Here is a 25,765-nt window from a genome sequence, read left to right as displayed (position 1 = left end):
TATCCAAGATTAGATGATCATATATTTGAGGGTGTGTGTCAGGATATTCAACGCTGTTCCATCGTTGGAACATTACACCGCCAGGAGTAATTCCATTGGTCTGCGTCTCTGCATTTGTTCCAGTACCATGCTGTTTTAATTATTATCGGTTTGTAGTAGAGATTGAGGTTGAGGAGGATGATTCCTCCCATATTCTTTTTCCCAAGAGTTGCTTTAGCTATTCATGGGGGCTTATTGTTCCATATGAATTGCAGGAGTGTTTAATCCATTTCTTTAAAGAATATCATGGGTATCCTTATAGGTATCACATTGAATGTGTACAATGCTTTGGGGAGTATTGCCATTTTGACAATGTTAATTCTCCATGAGCAGGGGATATCTTTCCATTTCCTAGTGTCCTCTGTTATTTCTTGAAATAGAGTTCTGTAGTTTTCTTTGTACAAGTCCTTTTCCTTCTTAGTTAAACTGATTCTGAGGTACTGGATTTTCTGAGGCATGATTGTGAATGGGATTGCTTTTTTTATGTCACTTTCTTCTCTCTCATTATTTGTGTATAGGAAAGCCATTGATTTGGGGATATTGATTTTATACCCTGCAACTTTACTATACAAATCTATTGCTTTTAGGAGTTTCTTGGTAGAGGTTTTAAGGTTCTCTAAGTATAGTATCATATCATCTGCAAATAGTGAGAGTTTTATTTCTTCCTTTCCTACCTGAATGCCCTTAATATCTTTTTCTTGCCTAATTGCTGTTGCAAGTACTTCCAGTACTTTATTGAACAGAAGTGGAGAGAGTGGGGGATTCTTTCTATTTTTTCTTTGATTTCCTTTTAGATCTGATGTTTGTTTAAAAGTATGTTGTTCAGGGGCTGGAGTGATAGCACAGCGTGTAGGGCTTTGCCTTGCACGCAGCTGAGCCGGGTTGGATTCCTAACATCCCATATGGTCCCCTGAGCACTGCCAGAAGTAATTCCTGAGTGCAAAGCCAGGAGTAACCCCTGTGCATCGCCAGGTGTGACCCAAAAAACAAACAAACAAACAACGTATGTTGTTCAGCTTACAGATATTAAATGGATGCATGCAGTTCAAGCATCTTAATCTCTACATATATCTTTCTGGCTCTCTTAGAGGTTTTTTAGTTTAAAGTTAATTTTTTAAATAACATATTTAAGAGTGGAGAGGTAATACAGGAATTAAGGTTCATGCTTGGACTGCATGCACTGAAGTGTCCCACCTGACTCAATCTCTGGCACCCCCTGAATTTGAGCAGTTCATTTCCTGTTCAACCATACAGAACAATCCTTTACTCGGCAACTTATTTCCCTAATATAAACAGGTTTTTGGATACTTAGTGGTCAGTGGACACTTTGAACTCTCTAACTTAGCTAAACATTGTAATCAAAGTGAAATAAGATTAAAATTACTGACAGAGACTCTCTATATGTCTTCTTATTCCTTAATCCTTATCTTTATCCCATTTTTATTATATATTTTGATTTATGGAGACAGTTTAGCAGATTATGGAATAATGTGAGAAATTAGGGATGCAATTACACTTCAGGAGGTAAAATCAGGCTGTCAAAGAGGAAAGTCATGAACGAGAAGCAAAATGTCACACCAAGAGTCCATACCAAAATGATAGTAAATACGCTGTTTATTTCAAAACCTTAAAAAATGCATATTAATAAATATTTTAACACTGAATTTAGAAAACAGCTCTGCAGTTCTAATAAGACAGTTTATCAAAGAATAGAGAAGATCATCTTTTACCTCTAGAGCACTGATGAATGTGGGAGTCAAAATGGGTTTGTGGATATTGCATAGATTTAAGAGAAAGAAAAAGGAATTGATAAAATCAGGAAGAATTTTTCACTCTAATTTGCTGAACTAGAGCTTAAAATCGTAAATCTATACTTGGAAAATACACCATCACACATATACCTGGTTCTATGGGTGCCTTGTTTCTCAAGTTTGGATTAGCTTCATTAATGAGTTGGCAGGATCAAGAATAAGAAGTAAATAGTTCATTTTAATGAAGATCTGCTAACTCTTGTTGGTAAAGAATCAGTGAGGTCCCAGAGAAGCTCAGCAAAAACTGTTAGATCTTGTGCTTAAATAACAGCGATCATGACAGTGTTGTTGATGGGAGAATTGAAGGGCTGCAACAGCGTTGACAGCCACTGCCATGAGCTCTATCTAGATTTATATCTTTTCGGTGCACTTTTTCTATAAACCCATCATTCAATCAGCTAATGTGGAATCCAACTCCTACATACTCTGAAACTGGGAGAACCCACTCGGGTCTCTTATTCATAAAAGAGGAACTTCTCTATCCGATTTTATCTATCAACACTCAAAAGAAACAGAATCAGATGGATTTTAAACCCTCCCCCCTCCCTATTGTGATAAGTAGCATAGATTGCTCCAGAAAGAGGCAAGATAAACCCTTCCAGATCAGCCTCAAGTGAGAGTGGAATATACCTACTCTGGGGAATTTCAAGGCCTGGAAATCCCCTCACCCTCACTGCTCCTGGCTCCCTTGGATCTATTTCTACAAGACAGATTATCTAAAATGTAGTAAGTGCAAGAAGGCTCCAGTATAAGACTGTGTGTGCTGACTCTCAGGAAGGTTCTAAATACAGTGAGGAGGAAAGAAGAAAATTCTCCTTTCTTTTGTTTGATACATGATCTTGTGACTCAAAGCAAGAGAACAGGAGTGACTTATGCTTGCTCTCAGTACTCCTAGCAGAGTCTGACAACGATTTGAAAGGGGAGAGCTATCTCAGGTTCTAAAGACCCAGAGTTAGCCCAGCCAGACAACTAAAGATGCCTTCCATGGGTTTTAAAATATAGAAATATATTTTCTATAGACCCAGAGTTAGCCCAGCCAGACAACTAAAGATGCCGTCCATGGGTTTTAAAATATAGAAATTATGGGTTTCACATTAGGAAGGATCTCAGCAAGAGGCTAGTTCTATTCTGTTTTGCAGAAGAGGAACTGGAGCTGGAGCTGATCTGGCTAAGCAGTGTCCTGTGACCACACAGCTTGTTTCATCTGCTAGGAGGGGCATGGAGAATGGCGGTGAGGTTTGAGTGAGCAGTGTGGTCAGGACAGGTGATCATCACACAGCATGGGGTTAGTTACAGCCAGAACCCCTGTGGATGGAAATGTCCCACTGATTGTCACCAGAAGTGGACAGGTCCCTGACCCTGAGTATTTGCGGGGTTTTCTTGAGAGGATGGTGAGGAGCTGCAGGTGTGCCCTCACTTTCCAGTTCGGGAGGCCACCTGGATAGCTTTGATCCATTCAGTGCGCTCCTTGGGTGTGGCTGCTTGCAAGAAATAGTGAACTTCATCGGCTGTGATGATCTCAAAGAGGTTCTCTTCTTCACTCCTCTTGCCTGGTGAGAGAGAAAGGGAGCGACAGAGAACATGAGCACCCAAAAGCCCAGCTTGTTCATCCTCTTCGTATGATAGATGCAACCACTATGCTTTAAGTGTTCTAAGAAAAGTACATCTGTGGTTTTCAAACTGACCATCAGTCATCATTATTTGGTTACGAATATAAATTATATGCCTTATTTTTCTTCTTTCGGGGAGAGGTAGATAGAACATATGGTGCTCAAGGGTTATTCTTGACTGTGTCCAGGAGCAAACACTGGCATTTCTGAGGGGACAATATGTAGTGCCAGGGAAGGATCCAGGATTGGTCACATGCAAGATACCTTGCCCTCCATACTTTGGTTTGATATCTGGTATTTTATGGTAAATAGATTTTTTTAAAGTCTATTTTCAAAATGAAAAACACAAAACCAGGATTTTCATGTTCCCACAGAGTTCCTCAGTGATACCATTTACCCCCACTCCTCCAAGAAGTCAGTCTACATCAACAGTCTACAAATTTTCATCTTATCACCAGAAAGCAGACATCAGCTGGTGCAAACCTCTCATTCTCAGAGGAGAAAATAAGGCCCAGAGTCGGGAGTTTTACTCATGAGTAAGGTTAGCCAGTGAGTTAACCTAAATGGAATCCAAGGACGCTTTTAAATGCACAAATGTTTCTCTTTTTTTGGTGGAGATTCCAGGCTATGAAGATGTGAAATAATTATATATCTTTGAAAAATTACCATCAGCTGGAGATGCAAACAAGTTTCTCCATCAAAAACAATCTAGAGTTGAAGGATTTTTCTCAGCATTTCTCAAGGATTTACTCAAACTCTCCACAAATCCACTCCAAATCCCCAAGGCCCAGAGAGCCAAGACAGCAGTAGGGAGAGAAAAGCTCTTGGAATATCCAGCATTTTTCAGCCAGTAACTTTATTCATGCCTGTGACTGACTGAGTGAAAGAGGGATTGACTGACACCAACTCAGATGGAAAGGTGACCCGGAGTGGACATTCCTCCTCATATGAATATTCATTCTTACCATCTGGGTTGCTCTCCACTGAAGTCACCACACAACCTCTCAAGTGAATGGCTCCAAGAGGATCCTCCCCCTAATGGAAAGAGGAGTCAGTCTTCGTGCTTCCAAGTATAATGCATAGATTTGCAGTACACTGCTGCTGCAAAAGTTTCTCAGAATTTGTCTGTTATAATTCCCCAAAACAGATTAGAACATTAAAAGATGAAAAGAAACCGTTTCCTAGTCCTCAACTTCTACTTCATGGGGGCCCAGGAGGCTAGATAAGGAGACAAGTTACTCTGAGCTCCATCTGAAAGCGGAAGTGGGGAAGAGACTGAGGTCACAGTGATCCACAAGAAAAGAACTTTGTGCTGCCAGAGCTCTTTAGCCCCATGACTCTGATGGTGGTATATCCCTCAGGGGAGGGAGGAAACCAAAGTGCCCTACATGCAGAAGCTGGGGGCCCAACCTGCAAGGCATTTTCTTTAGATGTTAGAGTTGGCTCCTTCTATGAAGGAAATGCTGAATTATCACCTGTCCAAGCAACTGGGATTAAAACACAGTCTTATTCAAATTTATCTAGAAGATAAATTTTAGATCTTTTTGTTTGTTTTAGGGGCCACACTCAGTGATGCTCAGGACTTACTCCTAGCTCTGCCCTCAGGAATCAACTCCTAGAGGGAACCAGAGGAGACCTTCTGCAGTTGGGGATTGAAACCAGATTGGTGTTGTGCAAGGCAAGCATTTACCCAATGTGCTATTACACCAGCCTCAAATTTTCACCTTTTTTGCATATTCAACCAAGGGGAAAATGTTGAACTGATTTAGTTCCCCTGAGAAGTAGAAGGTGGGCACAAAAAAACCAAAAAAAATATTTGACCCATATGATGACATTCAGGGGAACTTCCCTCCCATCTTTACCTGAGTTTATGCTGGCCTCAATGCCTCATATACCAGATAATTTGCCCCCCACCAGAAAAAAATATAGATATGTTGGAAAAGAGAGAGGCAGGTGGGAATAAAAGGAACAGGAGGGTGAAGAGAAAGAAGTGATCTGTGTATAGAAGAAAGAGTGGGAAGTCCCAGAAGAGATACTGTACAGGCTTCCATTTGAGTTTTTTCTTTCTTTCTTTTTTTTTTTTGTTTGTTTTACAACTTTTTGTGGAGGCCATACCTGGAAGTAATGAGAGACTATTGTAGCCCTGTGCTCAGGAGCGGTCCCTGGTCATTCTTACAGGATTGTATGTGGTACCGGAAATCAAGCTGGAATCGACTCCATGCCAGGCCTTATCCTGTGTATGTTCTGTATGTTCTGGTCCAAGGTTCCTATTTAAACAAATTTATCAACCACCAAAACTCACCCCAGCTGGGTCATAGTAGTGCAGATATGCAGGATCCTCTCTCAGAATAAACTTCCTCACTTTCCAGTTTTTTCTCCTATGTCCCTGTATTCAGGATCAATATAAGAAAGGAAACATGCTTTTAATATCACTCTGTACACATATTTCCTGAATTTATATTTAATTAATTTATTAAAGTTTAAAAAAAGTGAAAAATAAAAGATAAAATACTTCAGGAAAATCAGGCAACAATACGGGTCTTTTTCAGAGACATAAAAATAAGGGCAATGAACAACTTGGATGTGATTAAATTTGGGGTAAGTTATTTCTAAGACTGTATTTCAGATTTAGCATCTTATAAGACAGTACCATGTGCAATGTACTATATGAGGTAATTCAGGGTCTAAGAAGAGGTTTAAGAAATGGTCCTGTTCTAGAAAGAGTTTATAACCTACATATAAAGACAAAATGTCAAATGCTGAGCCCGAGCCCTCAGACCAGATTTGACCTTTCTTTGCTGCTACTTCTGCAAAGTTGGCTTCATACTCTGGTTTTGGACTCAGCATTTCCTACCCACTGTCAGGCTGTCAGGATGGCATGTCTTGTTCTCAGAGGCTTATGATGTGTGTGGCCTATTCCTTTTTACAGGTTATTTTGCAAGGAAGAATGTAAGCAAGTAAATGGAAATAGCTTTACTATGAAACATCTCTGTCTTTTGGGTGATAACTCTTGGACAATTTATTTTCCCTGGCTAATAAATGCCAATATTTTTTGTGAACATATTTTCCCCTTGATATTGATGAAATAGGCATTCCCCTATTTGGGTTTATACCTTATGCCCTTTCTATTTCAATCTTCCTGACTTTATACCATTTGAATCACCTACTTAGCTGTTTGTCTTCTGTTTTTTGGCTTTCTGTTCTTCTAGTGGGCTATTGGTCAAACAAAAGTAAATACTATTTGGACGAGGCTCATCCAGGAATGAATCTGTTGAAGAACTCAGATATACAGGGTTTTTGACAGAAATCTCCAAATTCTCATGGAATTAAGGGTTGGGTGACCTCCCCTCATGTTCCTATTATTCCAGGAGCCTGGAAACCATGCCCATGAATGGCCTCTGGTGTACAAATTCATTAACCAGCCATAATCCAGAGATTCATAAATAAATCTCAAAAGAGATCAACAAGCTGTGGAGATGCTTCTGGACTCCAAAGTCACCATCCAGTAAAAAATTTTACTACAGCTGTATCAGCCCATTATAAATTTTAGAATTCCTGGAGCAACATCTCATACTCAACACCAATGATATACCAGGAGTAGCACACCAAATTGGATGGGATGTAAAGTAGAAAGCAACTAATCTCAATTAAGAAAATATTGGCACTGAGGGGGTGGGGGGTTAGGGGGAGGTTTATTGTGGTTCTTGGTGGAGGAATATGTGCACTGGTGAAGGGATGGATGTTCAAACATTGTGTAACTGAGACTTAAGCCTGAAAGCTTTGTAACTTTCTACGTGGTGATTCAATAAAAATATATACATATATATATATAAAGAGAAAATATTAGCACTGGGGCTGAATCAATAGCACAGCAGGTAGGGCATTTGCCTTGCATGCAACAGACCCAGGTTTGATTCCCAGCATCTCATATGGGCCCCTGAGCACCACCAGGAGTAATTCCTGAGTGCAAAGCAAGGAGTAACCCCTGAGCATCACTGGGTGTGACCCAAAAAGCAAAAAAAAGAAAAAAAAGAAAGATAAAGAAAGAAAATATTAGCACACAAGTCTCAACCTGTAACAACATGTTAGTAATTCTTCTTATACAAGGGCTTAATGGCTCCAGGGTGAGACACAACAATCTTCACATACATTCTTCTATGGAGATCTCTTTTGATCATTTTTAGTAAATTATTCATAACAAGCAATACAAAATAAATTATTTAGGGCCTGCTATTGGGGCATTTTTTTAGGTAACCCTGAGGTTTTCAAATGTTGCTTTAGTTGTTTTTGTTTAAAAAAATTTAGCTGTAGTAATATACTTTATATATATATGCATATATACTTAAAATATAAGTATGTAAATATAAACCCGCATGGCAAAGCCTGGCAAGCTACCCATGGCGTATTCGATATGCCAAAAACAGTAACAACAAGTCTCACAATGGAGACGTTACTGGTGCCTGCTTGAGCAAATCGATGAGCATATGTTACTGGAGCAGTTTCGGGTGGTGATTGGGAAAATTGAAAGTAATTGTGGGAAGGTGCAATGGTGATGGGATTGGTATTGGAATATTGACTATAATAAATCATCGTGAACAACTTTATAAAAATAAATTCAAATTAAAAACAACTCTCTATAGAGATAATAAAGTGAAGATCATTAGCCACTCAGGTGCGGGGGTGGGTGTGGGAGGGGGGTATATTGGGGTTCTTGGTGGTGGAACATGTGCACTGGTGAAGGGATGGGGGTTTGATTATTATATGACTGAGAGTTAAACCTGCAACCTTTGTAACTTTTGTCATGGTGATTCAATAAAATAAAACTTTAAAAAAAACTCTCAAAAAGAAGCCGTAACTACCATTTGAATGTTAAGAAATAAGACCCGATACGTAGGAAAGGCTAGGAGAGAATGGAGGTAGCCACTCACCTGCTTCAGTAAGCATCCCTGCTTAATAATGATCCCTCTGAATTCTTCTTTTAAGATCACATCATCATCACTGGAATTCTCTTCACAGAAGAACCCACTGTCTGGCTTTTGGGGAACCATATGGCAAGTTTATTTTCCCAATCTTGGGCATATGACTAGGTATACCATCTCTATACCTCCCTCCCCTCCAGCCACTAGGTTAACTCCTTTCCTCCCTGGTCATTTGTAGCTCAACCTAAACTTTAACTTTGGAACCATTAATTAGAAAATATATTTGCACCCTATGTTCATAGAAGCATTATTCACAATAACGTAACATGGAATCAAACTAAATGTCCATTGATAGATGACTGGATAAAGAAGCTCTTATATAGATACTCAGGATACTACTCTGCTATTAAAGATAAAACTACACCTTTGTGGACAAAAATTGTAATTTGTGGTGATTATGCTAAGTAAAGCAAAGAAGGAAAAAAATCACCTTCCATTCCTCCTACAGTCACCCATTCCCTCCACTCCCCCATCCACCTTGTACCTAGCAGTTTTCACTGAGTCTAGGAGTCAGTTTGGTTGATTTTTGCCAGCAAGTTTGCTTTAGTTATTCAGATTCTACATATATGTGAACGTGTCCTGTAATTTTCTTTAGCTTTCTTCCCAAATTCACTTAGTTACTGCTTTGAGTCCTATACACCTACAGAAGCAACATTGTACATTCCTGGAATTCTACAATGCTGTAATATAATGATAAATTAATGCCCAAGAACATGTCCTGGTTTAACTCTTTCTCCCTGTTTCTTTTTCTTATTTCTAGACATCTATTTTTTGCTACTAGATGCTTTCTTACTTCCACTTAAGTGTGATTTCATTGATCTACTTTCATATTCTATGGTTTCCCAAGCTATATTCTACAACCAGCTCAGGACATTTCTTCCTTCAAAGGATCCCTTCCCTTGGGACCTCATGGCCACATACTTCATAGCAGGGTTGACTAATTTATGGGACACAACACTAGCTTCATTGTGACTTCTGCCACTCAACTTCTACTTTAAAACCAAGAGCCTGTGTCCAACCTCATCTGCTGGTGTCCGGAGGAAATTGGGACTTTTTTAGCCGTAAGTGGGCAAGGAACCACATAGAGGAGGAAGAGACACTGGTAGATATTTTTAGAATCCCACAACCAGATTAAAGGTAGAAAAAATACTGACAGTGAAACTTGTTCAAAGTGAAATGAAACTCTATGGGCAGTGGAGCAGTCACTTCATTTAAAAAAAAAAAAAGAAAGAAAAGAAAGTTTTCTTAAGTAGCTTGAGAATTTTTGTTCTCTGATCCCAAATAAAGCCAAAGTTGCCAAAATCCCCCCTAGAAATCTATCTACTTCAGCTAAAATTCTACTTCAGCTGGGTTTCACCTGTGAGCCAAGATTAGATTCATATTGAGCAACATAGCACTTTTCAATAGGTATTCAACTCATGATGCAAGGTGCACAAAACAATTGGAGTCAGATAAGGTGGAGTGACATGGATAAACACATTTTTTTATTGACTCACATATGCCAATGTCTATTTGGAGAAAAAAAGAACTAAACACCTTGTGATTTTATGCATCTCCTTCTAGAAAAGAGTTCCAGGAAGGATGAAATTTTAGCCTACTTTTTAAAAACTTTGTAACTATTTAACTTAGGAAAATGTTGAGTAAAGATAGATTTAGCACATGAAAAAAATGCTTAGCATCACCTCCCAGTAGAGTGGGAAATGAAAATAAGACCACAATGACCAGTTCTCTCACATCTGGTGTGTGAAAATACTTTATATCCAAACCACAAAAAACAAGTGTTGTGAGGAGAAAAAGGAACACCTCATACACAATTGATGGGAATATAGAATTGTGCAGCCTCTATGATGAATACCATAACAATTCCTCAAAAGTTCAATATTAAAACTGCCAGACCAGCTGGAATAGAGAAGCGATCACTAAGACAATGATTGATGGAGGGATTGATCAGGATGGGAGATGTGTGCTAAAAGTAGATAAAGGACCAAACGTGATAACCTCTCAGTATCTGTACTGCAAACCATAATGCCCAAAAATAGAGAGAGAGAGTCTGGGGAAAATTGTCATGGAGGCAGGGGGAGGGTGAGAAAGGAAGCTATACTAGAGAGATTGATGGTGGAGAATGTGCACTGGTAGAGGGATGGGTGTTTGATCATTGTATGATTGTAACTCAGATATGCAAGTTTGTAACTGTAACTCATGGTGATTCAATTTAAAAAAAACCTGCTGGATTATCTAGAAATCCATTTTAGTTATTATCCAAAGAAAACGAAAGTTCTGTTTCAAAAAGATATCAGCATTGCCATGGTGATTACAGTGCTATTTATATATGATCTTAGATAAAAATGAAATGCCAATTAATGTATGAGTATGAATGACTCAAGATGTGTTATATATACACAATATTTTACTCAAATCTTTTTAAAAGCTTTTGACTATTATCCTAAGCAAAATAAATAAAGGGAAAAATATCAGATAATTTTATGTATATGTGGAATACAAAAATCCAAAGCAAACAATCAAACAAAAGAAAAAAACCCTTAGGCTCTGACAACAAAATGGGGGCAGGGAGGAATGAGGAAAGGGGAATAAAGAGGATGTTAGTGGAGGTTAATAAGAACTTTGGTAGTGTGGTGCGTGTAATCTGTTGGTTTACATTTGAATAGGTGTGAAGTTATACTTCTAACACTTTGACAGCATTGTAAACCAATGTGTCCACGATAAGGAAAAAAAAGAGACTAAGGTTTTTAAAGTTTGTTTAAAGAAAAATGAATTAAGTAAACAATAGTTGTCTGGCCCTGGCAGGCATTGTGGAGGATCACTGTCAAACTGAGTCTTAATGTATCTCCAGATGACCTTTTCCTTAAACCTTCTAGCGCCTCTCATTCAACACCTCTCTGGAAGGCTGTACCCTTTCTTGCACATGTGTGACTCTGAACTGACATCCACCAAGAGTCTTCTCATGGGAAGCCCATCCCCCATCTCCACCCTCCACCTCACTACCTGGACTTAGGAAGGTAGCTTTTCTCACTTACAAAGTAGTAGAAGGCATCGGGGTTGTCCAGGAAAGGGTTTTCAGCAACTCCATCCACGGCAGTCTTGGATAGGTCTCCAGCTGGCTGTAGGTACCCTTCAGTGAGCAGCGAGGAGGCAATCATGAGGCCTTCCTGGCGATTCCGAACAGACTGGTTGGAAACCAGCCAGTCAATGACACAGTTACCTAGGCAGGATCATCAGAGAGATTGGTTCTTCTTACCAAAGAGCCATTTACTGGCCATCACCCCTGGAGAGTTCAAGAATCTGGTGTGTCTTATCGTTCTTATTATTTCAAGAAAGTAAACAAATCAGTGAGATCAATTCTTAGAAACAAAAGGAGTCATGCAAAAACATTGGAGTTTTTTTGTTTGTTCATTTGCTTTTATTTTAAATATCTGCATAATGGAAATTTCAAAGAAATAGTTTTTACTAACTCATAAATTCCATGAGCAAGTGCTCATCACATCTCTTGGATGCTGAGTATTGCAATGGATATTAGGAAGCATCTGGGGAAAGATCCATGGGAAAAATGACACTGGGCTCAGGATTAAAGATTTGCCAACATTTGCCAAGTACACCAGACAGGAGAACCAGCACAGGTTGAGGGCAGAGCAGTATGAGCAGAAATACAGGGGCACGAAACAGCCCCATCAGATGGCAGAGGGGGGAGTAAGTGGGGAAAATGGTAAAAGGACAGAAGAGGAAGTTTCAGTGAGTGAAGGAGAGTTTTGATGGTTCATCCAGCAATTTAGCAATGAGGAGTCACTGCAAGATTTTTCCCCCACTGCAAGATTTTTCCCCTCCCACTACAAGTTTTTAAGCAAGAAACATCATCATCAGATGTGCATGTCCCAAATTAAAATGTGATGCCATCACATGTACTGAATGTCATACCTTTGTAGGGCCTAGCAGGGAGCTGAAGTCAGTCAACTGCCTGCTTCAAGAGAAGATTGCAAAGAGATTGAAAGAAAATTAACCCATCAGTTACATTACTGGCAAACTATAGCCCTTTGCGTTGAAAGTGGAATATTCTTTACAAATGCAGGCAGTCGTGAAGTCAAGGTACCAGGCAGTGAGTTCCTTGTCATCACTGAGAGCACTAGGCCGCACATTCCTTGTAACAGGATTGAGCAGTGAGAGAGAGAGAGAGAGAGAGAGAGGGCTTACCATGAATTTTGAATTTTGTCTTTGAAAGACTTTTGCACATTTCTTTTTTGGCTAGAAGGATAAACTTAATGATGCTGTTTTCTGCTTGCCATACTTCCAATGATCCACGAAAAGAGAGAGGGCGTTATGATCAATCTTGCTTTCAGAACAGGAAAACTAAGGCTCAGGGCTTAAGAGTATGCACACACTTGGATTCCCTTCCAACTAGACAGGCTGAGATTTAGAAGAACAAGCCTGGATAAGGCCATCTAGCACATAGACAAGTCTCCCTGGCCAGTATTCTATGACCCCATCACCCACCACGTTCCAATCTCTCCACTCCATGCAGAGGACTGAAGGAGATTCCCAATACTGCCATCCCCTTTTTCCCAACTCACAAGGTCTTTTACCTGTGAAGCAGTGATTAAAAATCTTCTTATCCTTTTCTAGATTCAGTTCTTTTACTCCTTTCTCCGTGTCTTTCATGGATAAATACAAGGCACTGAACAGAGAAGGAAAGCAAAGGATGAGCAGATGGGGGCATTGCAGGATGGTTTTCTCTGGGAGTTGCAACACAGAGAGGCTGCCTGTGACTCCAAGCTCCCACACTGCAGAGCTTCAGGAACCAACCCAGTGTCTCCACTTAGGGTATTGAAGGAAATCTTCCCATTGGCCTAACCCTGTGGCCTGCCCAGCATTCAGTAACTCTTCAGTGGATGAAGTTACTGATTTAACCTCTTCATGTCTGAAGTGGAGAGTTGCTCCCTGGTTAGGTGCCCAAGATGAAAGGCTTTGAGGACAGCATTTTATCCACATTCTAGATCTGTATGGTCCTCAAAACTAAAGTAGAATTCTTTGTGTTTTTCTGTAAAGACATGTCAGTATGCATGTCAGTATAGCCACATAGCAGTGTGCCACATTGACCTGGAAGAATAGCTATACCCTTCAAAGGTGACCGAAGCAAACCTTAAATCAAGGTTTGCTTTATGAGAGTTTCCTCAAATGGGCTGTAAAGACTTGCCTACAAGTAAGTGAATATTTTTACTAAGCGTTACTCTCATTCTGAAAGTCATAAATGAGAAGACAAAATAATGAGAAGTTATTCTTTTTGTTGTGAAACAAAAACAAAATACATCCTTCTCAGAGAAATCTAAATCCAGCAGAGAGAGACTCCTTCCTGCATGCAGAAGCTCCACAGAGCATGAGGGTCTCTCCCACAGGACTGACATGGATGGCCAACAGGCACTCAAGAACCCCATCTGGCCCTCAAGGGTCTTTAACTGAAAGATGCCATGGTCAGAGGAAGTGTACCTTCTCACCAAGCCCAATGCCCAGACATTGTCAACTATGACACTGAGTCCCATGCTAGGCTTGTGGAAAGATTATTTTCAGTCTCCTCTCAAACACTACCTCCCAAGATTCTGCTAATAGAATCATTGTCAGACATTTAAATTGCTTTTTGGATTTCTTCCTGACAGGACTCCTCTCTCAAGTTATCCTCCACATTAAAGCAAACTCAGCAGGAAGTCTAACAATCCCTGGAGAAAGGGGCTCTGTGGTAGAAGAGGTGAACCATGTAGGAAGCGACCCTGATTCCAAAGTTTAGCAGGAGCTGAATTTGCCTGGGGGCCTACCCAAGATACCTCTTGACTGTCTTGACTGCCCACTCTGGCTGTCCTTACTGACCAGGAACATATGAATTTGAACCTGAAGCCATGCCTACTTGGACACATATCCCCTCCCTCTTCCTGAAATTCTGAAACTTTCTTCCAAGATTAACGTGTTATAGCTATTTTACAAATGCAGTATGTTCTCTTCCCCACTTCTTTCTGCCTCTCCTTCTCTCCCTTTCTCAACCCCACCATTATATTTCCAAAATGAGGAACTTTATACTGCATCGTCCTCCTCCTCTCGACTGCTAAGCCTTATAGAAGTTACAATCTGACCCAGATCAGCATCTCAGAATGCCACATTGCTATGTGTGCCACATTGACCTGGAAGAATAGCTACACCCTTCAAAGGTGACCGAAGCAAACCTTAAATCAAGGTCTGTCTTTATGAGAGTTTCCTCAAATGGGCTGGGAAGAAAGGGATAGAAAGAAGCAAACACAGAAAGTCACCCTAAGTCTACGGTTTCTGGCAGTCGAATGGATCTCCGGGTGGATTTCCTGGCAAACTTCTGGCCTCCTTCAATGCATTTAATGGCCTTCTTAATATCTCGAACCCAGCCATCTCTCTCCTCCAGGAATGCTGCCTGGAAGAAGTGGTCCTGCTGTTTGTTCGTAGTAATCTTAAATACAAACTGAAAACCAAAACACAATGAATTAGGAATGAGTCCTTTCAAGGTTCTTTATGATACACTCTAAAGAAACCAACTCTGTTCTGGAAGCACTTGGCCCGAAAGCAATCCTAATGCTCAAGATGGAATGTGCAGGGTGGTGAGAAAGATTTTCCCCGAATCACCATTCACACTGTGGTCTAAGTACCCACTCCCAGATCATGTGTTCATTAAGATCAGTTATGTCAACTCACCATCCTTTTGCCAAAGTCTTGACAAGGGCTGGTCAGGGTGCTTCCTTTCAAGGGAATCATTCCTTTGGGACTATTGTCACTTTTCTTCTTGTAGAATTCAATTCCATCTTCTAACAATACAACCCACATGGGTTTCCAGGTGTTGAATACGCTTCCCTGCAATGAAAAAAAATGCAATAATAATAAGAGCTATGTAATGATAATTTTCAATGCTACTCTGCAGTAGACTCTGGCCATTGGAGAGTCAGCTGACCCACATTTCTATGACCAGGCTGTGTGGGTAGACAGCTTTAGAGAAGAACACTGCCATTCTGCTAGACACTTTTTTTTAATGTTTAAGATAAAATGTTCAAGTGCCTATAATTAACCCATAAGCCATTCATAAGCCACTGCCAAGAGAACACAGCAAGTTTCTGACTCTTGCTTATGACTTTCAGACTTTCATGGCTTATTTTCTGCTCCCAGTCCTGCCAGTTGTGTACAGTTTAACTAAGAGTCAGCAGATTGGTTGTCTCTCTCCAGTACTGACTAAGCATGAGTTGGCAGCAGATGGTGGTGACTGGATTCACTGGAAAAGTGTCATGATCTAGTAGCTGTGTCTCCCAAAGGCATAAGGCCATAAGTATGACCTGCAGGCTGCACGTACTTCCATTTTTTAGTTTAATCAGATTTTGTCTGAACATGAGTGTCAAAAAAGAAACTTGAACTTTTAAGGAGGACATGAAAATATAGATTCTAAAAAACTTTTCAATTGATTTAATGGCACCTACCCTTTTAGCAATAAATTTACCACCTCAACTAAATCAAGCAAGTCTCTCTTGCCTATATTTGGAGAGAGCACTAAAAAAGGAAGAGAACTGGGTTCTTTAAGTTTTGTCTTTGGAATCATGATGTCATCCTCTTACGATTACCACAAAATAGAATTATATCATTCAGGCCCCAGCACATCCTGCTCTTTATCTTCAATGCAAAGAGCTCCTATATAAAGAGCCAGTTGCTCAAAGGGAAAACTATTTATGCAAAAAGATAAAAACTTTGGGGACTTTTGCTTGCCCAGATGTTTCCTTTATTTGTTTGTCTAAGTTACTAAAAAGTTTGTAGTTAAAACACATCCTCTTTTTGCACAGAAAGAATAATTCTCATATAAACATTAAATTATTTCCTCCTTTTAAAAAATTGGCCATTGTCTGACTCTATACCAACATATGAAATAATACATTTCAATTATTGTTGGTTTTTTATCTATCTAAAATGGAATCACATTTGTAGTCTAAAGAGCTCATGCAATTAAATATGGAAAATATAAACAATTTTGTAAATGGGCAAAAGACTGAAAGAGACACTCAATTTCAAAAGATATCCAGTGGACCTGGGAAATAGCTCAAAGGGCTAGAGCAGCCTCTGAGTTTGATATGGGATGGAAGTTTGATCCCCAATACCACATACTTCCCTTCCCAGCCCTAATGACCCTCAGCTCTATAAGATGAACAGATCCAATATCAGGTCATCAGGCACAGCCAGGCTGTTTACCCAGGAGTCGTGCCCAGATTCTCAAGGATTGCTAGGAAGATGCCTTCAAATAGAATAAAGCAGATATCAAAAAAGTCTATGAAAAGGTATTCAAAATCATTAGTCATCATGGAAATGCAGATTAAAAAATCACAATGAAGTGTGTCTTCACAAAGTTTAGAGTTCCTAAAAATTTTTAAGGATTGAGAAGGAAAAATACTTGGCAGGAATAGAAACTGAAATTCACACACTTGCCTAGAAGAAAAGTGAAATGTTACATTCAGTGTGGAAAACTGTATAGACTGGCCTTAGAAGATATATGTCGGCCCCATGCCACCCCAGGAGGGGAAAGGTTTTTTTCTCTCAGCCTTTCCCTAGAACCTCTTTTAGAACCTCTTTTAGAACCTCTTTTAGAACATCTTTTAGAACCCACTAAACAGAGATATGAGCTTGCAGTGATGCAACTTCTGGCAGAAATTTCTCTGGACTTAATTACTAAATACCAGAAATCCAAAACCTCGTGGCTGCTATTGTGGCTGCACAACCTCATATGCTCTTCATTCTCAGCAGTGGAAAACAAATTATCAAATGATGCCTTTTCGGCAGGTCTGATTGGTGGGGAAAATTCCAAATAATAATAGTGAGTTTTCTGTTGAAATATTGAGTGTAATCAAAGTAAAGAGAGATTAAAGTGAAAATCATCAGCCACATAGGCAGGGGAGGGGTGGGATGGGAGGTATACTGGGGTTTTTTGTGGTGGAACATATGCACTGGTGAAGGGGTGGGTGTTCTATCATTGCATGACTGAGACTTAAACCTGAAAGCTTTGTAACTTTTCTCATGGTTATTCAATAAAAAAAAAAGGAAAAAAAAAAGAATATATATGTGAAGTTTTTAGGAGCAAGTAACATGATGTCTGCAATTTATTCTCAATATCTCAACATAAATTATATGAATCTGTAAGTAGAATTATATAGCAATAGTGAGAGAAAGATAAAGCAAAAATAGCCATATGTTAACAATTGATATATCTATGTAAAAGATATACAGATAGTCTTTCTACTTTTCCCATTTCTCTGTGGTTTGGACATTTTTCAAAATAATTGGGAAAAGTAATAAATCAAAGAACAACACATGAGAATACTACATATCAAATTTTGGGATATATTTTAAGAAAATAAATAGACAAGTATGTTTAATTTTTAAAATTCCAAAGAAATGAAAAAATCAAAATATTTACAGAATTAGGAATAAAACGTTGGACCAGATCACTGCTAAAATGCCTTCCAAGTCTGTGATTTAATATTCTACTTCAGAGAGATTAATAACTGTCAGTGACTCTGGGCTTTTGACTTCATAACCGGGATACTGGGAAGGGTCAACTAGCACTACATTCCTTCTGTAGATGGTCAAAATAAAGCAACCTTCCAGCCAACTGTTCAAAGTGATTAATTCATCTATAAACTGGGGTGCTATCTGTGCTTTCAGAGGTTGATGTGTCATTGGGATGAAAGGTCAATTAGCACATTGGGTAGACTGATTCTCAGTAAAGCAAGAATAACATATGCCTGCTGAGCAGACACTTTTGTCCACACAAGGTAGTGGTTTCCTGGGTTTAGGCTGATTGAATTAAGGTTCATTTCCCTCCTCTCTGTCAATGCTGCAGCTTCTAGATTTTTACTGTCCTTGCCCAACAGCCCTCCTTTTAGTTATTTCTGCATCTAACCCTTCCTGTCCCCACACTTTTGGCCCTCACCCAAGAGCAAACCTAGACTGGAGATCATTGCATGTCTATGCTAAAAGACATTGGGGACTTTCAGACAGCACCTCAACATATAAGTAGGAAAAAATTAAGTGACTAGAGTTATAGAACTGACCAATTGATATGGACCTGAGGCCAGAATCCAAGCCTCCCGATTTATAAATATCTATATTTTCCCTATATCCCCTCAGATGCCACCTTCATTTTGGTTCTTATATAACCATGAGTGATTCTGGAATTCAAATTAATTTCTTTAGACCACTTTGCTATCAATGAATCTCTCTCTCAGACACATATACATAATATCTAAGTATGTAAATTTGAGAGCCCTGGCTCCAGTCAGACAGGAAAAGACAAATAAAGGTGAAGGAATAGGAGAAGTTAATGATAATGTGGAGAAATGAGAGGTGCACTCCCAGGCAGAATCCACGCCCCAGTCCCTGGAGAGGCTGGGTAGAGCTGCGACCTGGGAAAGGCTAACGGGGCTTTTAAGTTGTCTTGGGTGGTGACAGGACAAAGACCAGTGGAACTGGTGTGCTCGGTCTGGCCTTGTTATCTTTGGGAGGGGTCAATGTGAGGAAGCGTGGAATGCAGCCTGGATCATAAGTCCTGTCCTCTGCACTGGGAGACAGGGTGATCTTTGAGTCTGGAGGTGTGTTATCTCATCAGCCAGTTGCATTTGGTCCTGGTCAAAGCTTGGTCAGATCAGACCTCACAATATGTATCAGTAAAGATAGAGATGTAGAGGCTGGAGCGATAGCACAGCGGGTAGGGCATTTGCCTTGCATGTGGCCCACCTGGGTTCGATTCCCAGCATCCCATATGGTCCCCCGAGCACCACCAGGAGTAATTCCTGAGTGCAGAGCCAGGAGTAACCCCTGAGCATCGCCATCGCTGGGTGTGACCCAAAAAGAAAAAAAATAGAGATGTAAAGATATGGGGTTGTGGGGATTTATACAGATGCAGATATCCAGAGCATGTTCAAGATAAAGTGGCAAGATGGCATCTCTCTTGAATTGTTGTAGGAACATACTCTGCTTTTATTAACATAAAAACTCAATATAAAAGACATCTTAATAATAGATGTGTTTTAGGATATATATGTATGTTTGTGTCTATATATTTATATGTACATGAAAATACAGGATATAGTGCATATACAATTGGTTTTTTCAAAATAAAACTACACAATTGCATGTTAGAAGGGATGGGATTTAGATACTGAGTCAGATTTAAAGTTTCCTGGTTAATAGCTGCCATTATGGAACTGGTGTAGAGCAAATGAGCCTGATATTGTATGAGTTGAAGGAAGAAATCTCAAAGACTGAGCAACTTGACCACATAATTGCCAATATCCTGACATATTAAAATTATTTCTAATCAATAAGTATGCAAACATTACAAGTTTTTTAAATAAGCAGACGCTGAAAACATTCAATTCTCAAAAGAAATGCCTAAGTCTAATTAAAATAAAACATACAGCTTAAGCAGCATTCAAAGAAATTAAAATTAAATAAGATGCATTTGGGGAGGTAGGGGGCACAACCAGTGGTGCTCAGGATGTGCCCTGGCCTTACGCCTGGTATTGCATGCAGGGATCACTTCTGGCAGTGCTCAGAGAACCATATGTGGTGCCCAGGATTGATCCCATGTCACCTCCTTGCAAGGGAAATGCCCTACCCACTGTACTATTGCTCTGGTCCAAAGATACAATGTTTTAGCCTTGATAATAAAATGTTTTAAAAATTTACAAAATTGGAACTGAAACATAGTTCAGAGGTAAATCATATGCTTTGCATATATGAGGCCCTAGACTTAAATTCCAAAAAAAAGAAATAAGTGAGGAGAGAGAGAGAGGGAAAGGAGGGGATAAAAAGAAAAAGCTTTGTAAGATGAATTGGAGATTTGAGGGAAATAATGAGATTAAAAATAACAAAGCTCTATGAGTCAGCAGTTTGATGTCAACTATGAAAAAAGGAGAGAAAAGCATTGTAGGTTATAGAAATAGAGACATCATAGAACCTATAATAAGGAAAGTAATATTCTTCCTCCAACTGAAGCATAACCAGTAGGTAGATGTGAGCTTTACAGCTTGAAGGTCTAGGCCCAATTCTCAGCTTTACACATATTCTATTAATTTTTTTTAATATTTCATTTTTCCAAACGTTGCCGTATTAGAGGCTCTTCAGGGTCAGAGGAAAGAGGAAGGACGAGTAAAGAGAGGCTGCTAAAATCTCAGGGATAGGATGAATGGAGACGTTACTGGGCCTGCTTGAGCAAATCGATGATCAGTGGGATGACAATGATATAGTGATACTTCATTTTTCAACATCTGGCAACTGGGAACAATGTTTGTATTATTTCCGAGGGTTCATGGGAGATTAAGTAAAAGACTCTATAGAGATCAGTACTAGCAGTAACTAGTATACATCATAAGCACTCAACAAATGCTGCTGCTTCAGTGCAAGTGGAGGGCCTGGGAGATAGCTCAGAGGACTCATGCCAAGGTTCAGATTTCATTCCTACCACCCTGTGTTTCCCAGAGCACTGCCTGGAGTGATCTCTGAGCCTCTGCAAGTGCTCACACATGTATATACATGCACACACACACACACACACACACACACACACACACACACACACACACACCACACTACAAACCCGAATGCTTTTGGAGAATGAGAATGACTTGAGTTCAGTAAACCTCAAAGCTGCGGAGAAACTGAAGGGAATAAGAAGATGGCATCTCTTGAAAAAATTTTAAGGAACTGGTTATGTTTTATTTAAAAAGGGACAGACAGGGCACATGAAATCTGTCTTCAAAATTATTTGTGTAATTTTGAAGTTCCAGTAAATGGGACAACAGCTTATTGCAGAGTTTAAAGAAGGAAGTGAATGAGCCTCTGATATAAGAGGTATATAAACACACTGTAGACAGATAAAAGAGCTGCAGGACACAATGGGAAGCCCTATTATCTAACTACTTAATCTTTCTTTCAAACACCCCCCCCCCAAACACACACCCAAATCCCTTATATATGTTCCCCAAAGCCCATTGTCCTTCTGTTCCCTTTAGGCTATTTCCAGGTGCTTCTGCCAATCCTTACACCTCTCCTGCAAACCCAAACAAATACATCTTTTGAAACATTGAACAGGGCTGGAGAAATTGTACAGGAGCTAAAACCTGCCTTGCATCTGGACAAACATATTTTCATCTTCCAAACCATATACAGTTCCCAAGTACCACTGGGAATGACCTAAGTACAGAGCTAGGAATAGTCTCTGAGCATTGCCACTTTTGACACCCCCCTCAAAACAAAACAAAACAAAAAACACATTCAACACAATCATCTAAAGATGTATATACCATATGGATTTTTAAATGCCAAGCATAGTACCATCTCTACTTCAGACACTGTCCTGGGTATCAGGGTCAAGAAATAAACAAGAAACACTCTCAAACAAAATTCACTGTCTAAAACAAGAGAGACATTGACCTTGGTCACCAACATCCTGTGTATGTGTGGCATCACAGAAAGAAAACCCAGCTCATTGCGAGAGTTGGGGCATCATAGGGTGTAGAACCCCACCCAGACACCTCTCCCAGGGTGAAGACACTTCCTCGAGCTTCTCCTTTCCCTCAAACTTCCCTTTTTTCATATGCTGACCTGCGGTTGCAATTCAAAGGAAAATTGCATGATGACCAAAACAACATAGAGCTCTATGGAACTAATTAAAGCAGAAATGTGTTCAAATCATTTAGTCACCCATACTCATGGGGCGTGTCATATAAGCTGGTGTAACATTAACTCACACACTTATTTCTGCTGTCTCATACAGCATGTCACTTAGCTTTCCACTCTGAGCCATGGAATCACTTGCTTAACATCCCAGTTGAAAGGTCATTTTGTGTCCAAACTCTTTGAACACAAGGAAATTAATATGTTCAGTGCTATGTTTTTCACACAAATAAACTCTGGTTGAAAACATTTCTCCATAAGAATGTTATGAAGTGAACGACAAAGGACAGAATGTTGACTTCTGGGGACTTGAGAACTGGGGTTCAAATCTCAATTCTACCTCTTCGAGCCTGTGTGACATTAGCCTTGTAATTGCATTTTCCCAAACATTGGTCTTCTAAGTTGTAGATGATGATAAAGTATCAATGTCCTCTGCTGTAAATATTAAATGAGATAAGTTTCCAAAGCTCAGAAGAGGCTGGCTGGAAGGAGGTGCTCAAATATTAGTAATCTTGGGGCTGGGAAATAGTACAGTCCCTGGTCAGATCCCTGACACTGCAAGATCCCCAGCACTTCTGGGTGCAGCCCTGGTCAGGGACCTGGAAGGTCTGATGATCCCCAAGACCACAGGGCCAGAGCATCCCTGTATCTTTGGCCCTTACACTGAATCATGAGCCAGCATTAGGGGAGGACCAACATCTCTGTAAGTACCACCTGTCTCACACCAGCCTGGTTGCTGGTAGCACACCAGGGCAGCCAGTAACTAGTCATGTACCACAGTTTCCTCACCAACAAAGTGAGTGATGCCCATTCATAGGATAGTTGTACGTGTCCTGAGAATGCTCAGGCTTGCTCCTGTTGGTGGTGAGCAATGTGGGTGAGCTGGTGAGAGATGGTAGCTGTGTGGGATGTGTGGATGCAGGCCTTGGGTACTGTGTCATGGTCCTGTGTGCAGATCACAAGATAACTCTATTAAATGATTCCTAAATGGAGACTATTAACTTCTGCTCCAGCCTTCACTCTGAATAGTTTGTCTATATTTCCAAGTCATGTGCTGGTTCAATCCTGCAGTGTGGACTGCCTATTGAATTTGTTGAGAGTGGAGTAGGTTTGGGAGAAGAGGGTGAAGTCTAGGTTATTGATTAGGTGATTGACTCCTTTTTCATTTTTTAAATATAATTTTAAAGATATTCAAATTAGCAGTAGATTTTCTAAAACTTCCAAAACAAGTTTATTGGCTGCAAACCATGCCCCCACTCATCAAGTTAGAGAACTTGAGGTTACTACAACCCAATTAGGTTCTGGCATGAAAGGTTAGATGAGTTCATCAGATCTACATTGACTGGCTTGGTTAAGCCTTTCAGAACTTTGCAGAGACCCACAAGGTTCTGGGGATTGCTGTTAAGCAGCTAGGTTTGAATCCCAAGTCTCCTTCCACTAGTCTTTTTTACTGTGGACAGCACTTTTCTTTAAGCCTCAGGTTTCTCATCTGTGCTTGTATAGTGCTTGTATAACAGCTAAGTGGTACTCTACAATGGCTCTCCCTCATTTGTTCTCTCTCTTTTTCTTAAGTCAAAAGAGCTAAAATTGTCCAAGTTAAGAAAATATGGGTCTTGTTTAGAATGAAGAAATTGCAAAAATGTCACAATCATTCATTTTCCTAAGGGTACTACCTTCAATAATTAGTCCACCAAGCCAGGAGCCAGTATAGATGCCTTCTACTAGCAAGGGCAGGAAGATCATTCAAACTGCACATGGAGGTCATAACCATGCCACCAGACCCCACGCCAAGCTATTTCATTTGAGGCAACCCGAAGGAGTGCAGGTGAGTTTCCCTCCCCGCCCCAAGGAAGCAGCCCTGGCAGGCAAAATACTCCAGAACTCAACCGCCGCCATACTCATGACCACTCTCCACATGTTCGGGCTGAGCTTCACCCTTGACTGAATCTGCAGAAAACCCAGGTATGCCAGCTACCACAAGCCTACGGCAAGCATCATCCTCAATGGGGAAAAACTAAGAGCCTTCCCTCTGAGAACAGGGATGAGACAAGGATGCCCACTCTCTCCACTTCTGTTCAATATAGTACTGGAAGTACATTCAATAGCGATTAGGCAAGAAAAAGATATTAAGGGCATTCAGGTAGGAAAGGAAGAAATCAAGCTCTCACTATTCACAGATGATATGATACTATACCTAGAGAACCCTAAAACCTCTACCAAGAAACTCCTAGAAACAATAGATTCGTATAGAAAAGTTGCAGGCTATAGAATCAGTACCCAAAAGCCCATGGATTTCCTCTATGCAAATAATGAGAGAGAAGAAAGTGACATGAGAAAAGCAATCCCGTTCACAACTGCGCCTCAAAAAATCAAGTACCTCGGAATCAGCTTAACAAAGGAGGTAAAGGACTTGTATAATGAAAACTACAAAACCCTACTTCAGGAAATAAAAGAGGACACGAGGAAATGGAAAGGCATCCCCTGCTCATGGATTGGAAGAATTAATATTGTCAAGATGGCAATACTCCCCAAAGCATTGTACAAATTCAATGCGATCCCTATAGGGATACCCTTGAAATTCTTCAAAGAAATGGAGCAAGCACTCCTGAAATTCATATGGAACAATAAGCCCCCACGAAGAGCTAAAGCAATTCTTGGGGAAAAAAAAAACAGAGAAAAAAAAGAGGGGGTAGGGGATGGGAATTTAAATAACAAACACATAGACATTCTGAATAACTTCCAAGAAGAGTTTGCTTCTCCTGACTAGCATGGCCCCCATGTGTGGTTCTTGAAAACGATGCTCTAAATCCTGAAAGATTTCTTCGCCCAAGCTGAGCTGCTGTCTGAGCTGAATTCATTCCCCTTAAAAACCAAAATGCAATAAAAACATACATTGGCTTCTCCCCCCCCCTTTTCTGATGCTCCAGTGTTCAACTGGAAGACTCCTACCAACAGATTCAGCAATAAAGATCTTTTAAAATGAAAGGGAAAGAGTGCAAAACTGGACTCCAATCCCCAGCACCCATCTATCTCCACAGATACCCTCACACAGGTGGTGGTCTGCTTACCCTCTTCACCAGGTAGCCCTCCCTGATCCGCTTGGGTTCCATGACTGAAGGCGGCTGCGTCTACGCTCGGACAAGTCCTCTCAGAAGCTCCACCTCCTCTGACTGCCACAGCAGCTGTGGGCTGCTTTTCTAGAGCGAGGTCCCTTTCACAATTTCCCGTCTGCTGTCAATTGCATGATCACATCCTCTTCCCCTCTCTGGCGTGGAAGATGAGAATAAGGAACTGCACAACGAAACAGCCCATTTTTTGCTAATGCTGGAGATTTATTTTAAGTACAGTTTGGGTTGAACAATTAATCAAAACTGTTATTACCATAAAGACATTCACTCTCCCAAATATAAAAAAAAATGGTCAAAAGAAAAGGAAAATGAACTATAAAGTCCTATTGGTGGAAATGACCCTGGCTTAGGAATTATTTCTGAGATCCTGGAAATGCTTAATAAAAACCCCAAGAACAGTCAGGTTAGCATAACAAGGATAACTACTATTCAGTCATGCCTGTGTGTGCCAAGATGACTTCCAGCCTACCTCA

At 40.2% G+C, this 25,765-nt stretch overlaps 1 protein-coding gene across 1 annotated transcript; it reads right to left on the bottom strand.

Moving 5' to 3' along the window:
* Positions 1-1,657: 1,657 nt before the first annotated feature.
* On the bottom strand, positions 1,658-25,324 carry PLEK (pleckstrin). Its single transcript, XM_004609159.2, has 9 exons — positions 25,233-25,324; positions 15,154-15,309; positions 14,742-14,923; positions 13,032-13,123; positions 11,475-11,659; positions 8,389-8,493; positions 5,763-5,846; positions 4,426-4,495; positions 1,658-3,400 (listed from the first exon to the last, which is right to left on the bottom strand). The coding sequence occupies exons 1-9, from the start codon at positions 25,272-25,274 to the stop codon at positions 3,264-3,266; spliced, it is 1,053 nt and encodes a 350-aa protein (XP_004609216.2). The 5' UTR covers positions 25,275-25,324; the 3' UTR covers positions 1,658-3,263.
* Between the last annotated feature and the right edge of the window lie 441 nt (positions 25,325-25,765).

Source organism: Sorex araneus, chromosome X (genome assembly GCF_027595985.1).
Source record: "Sorex araneus isolate mSorAra2 chromosome X, mSorAra2.pri, whole genome shotgun sequence".
NCBI lineage: Eukaryota > Metazoa > Chordata > Mammalia > Eulipotyphla > Soricidae > Sorex > Sorex araneus.
Note: the sequence above shows the minus strand (reverse complement) of the source record. Positions and strands in the feature narration are given on the sequence as shown.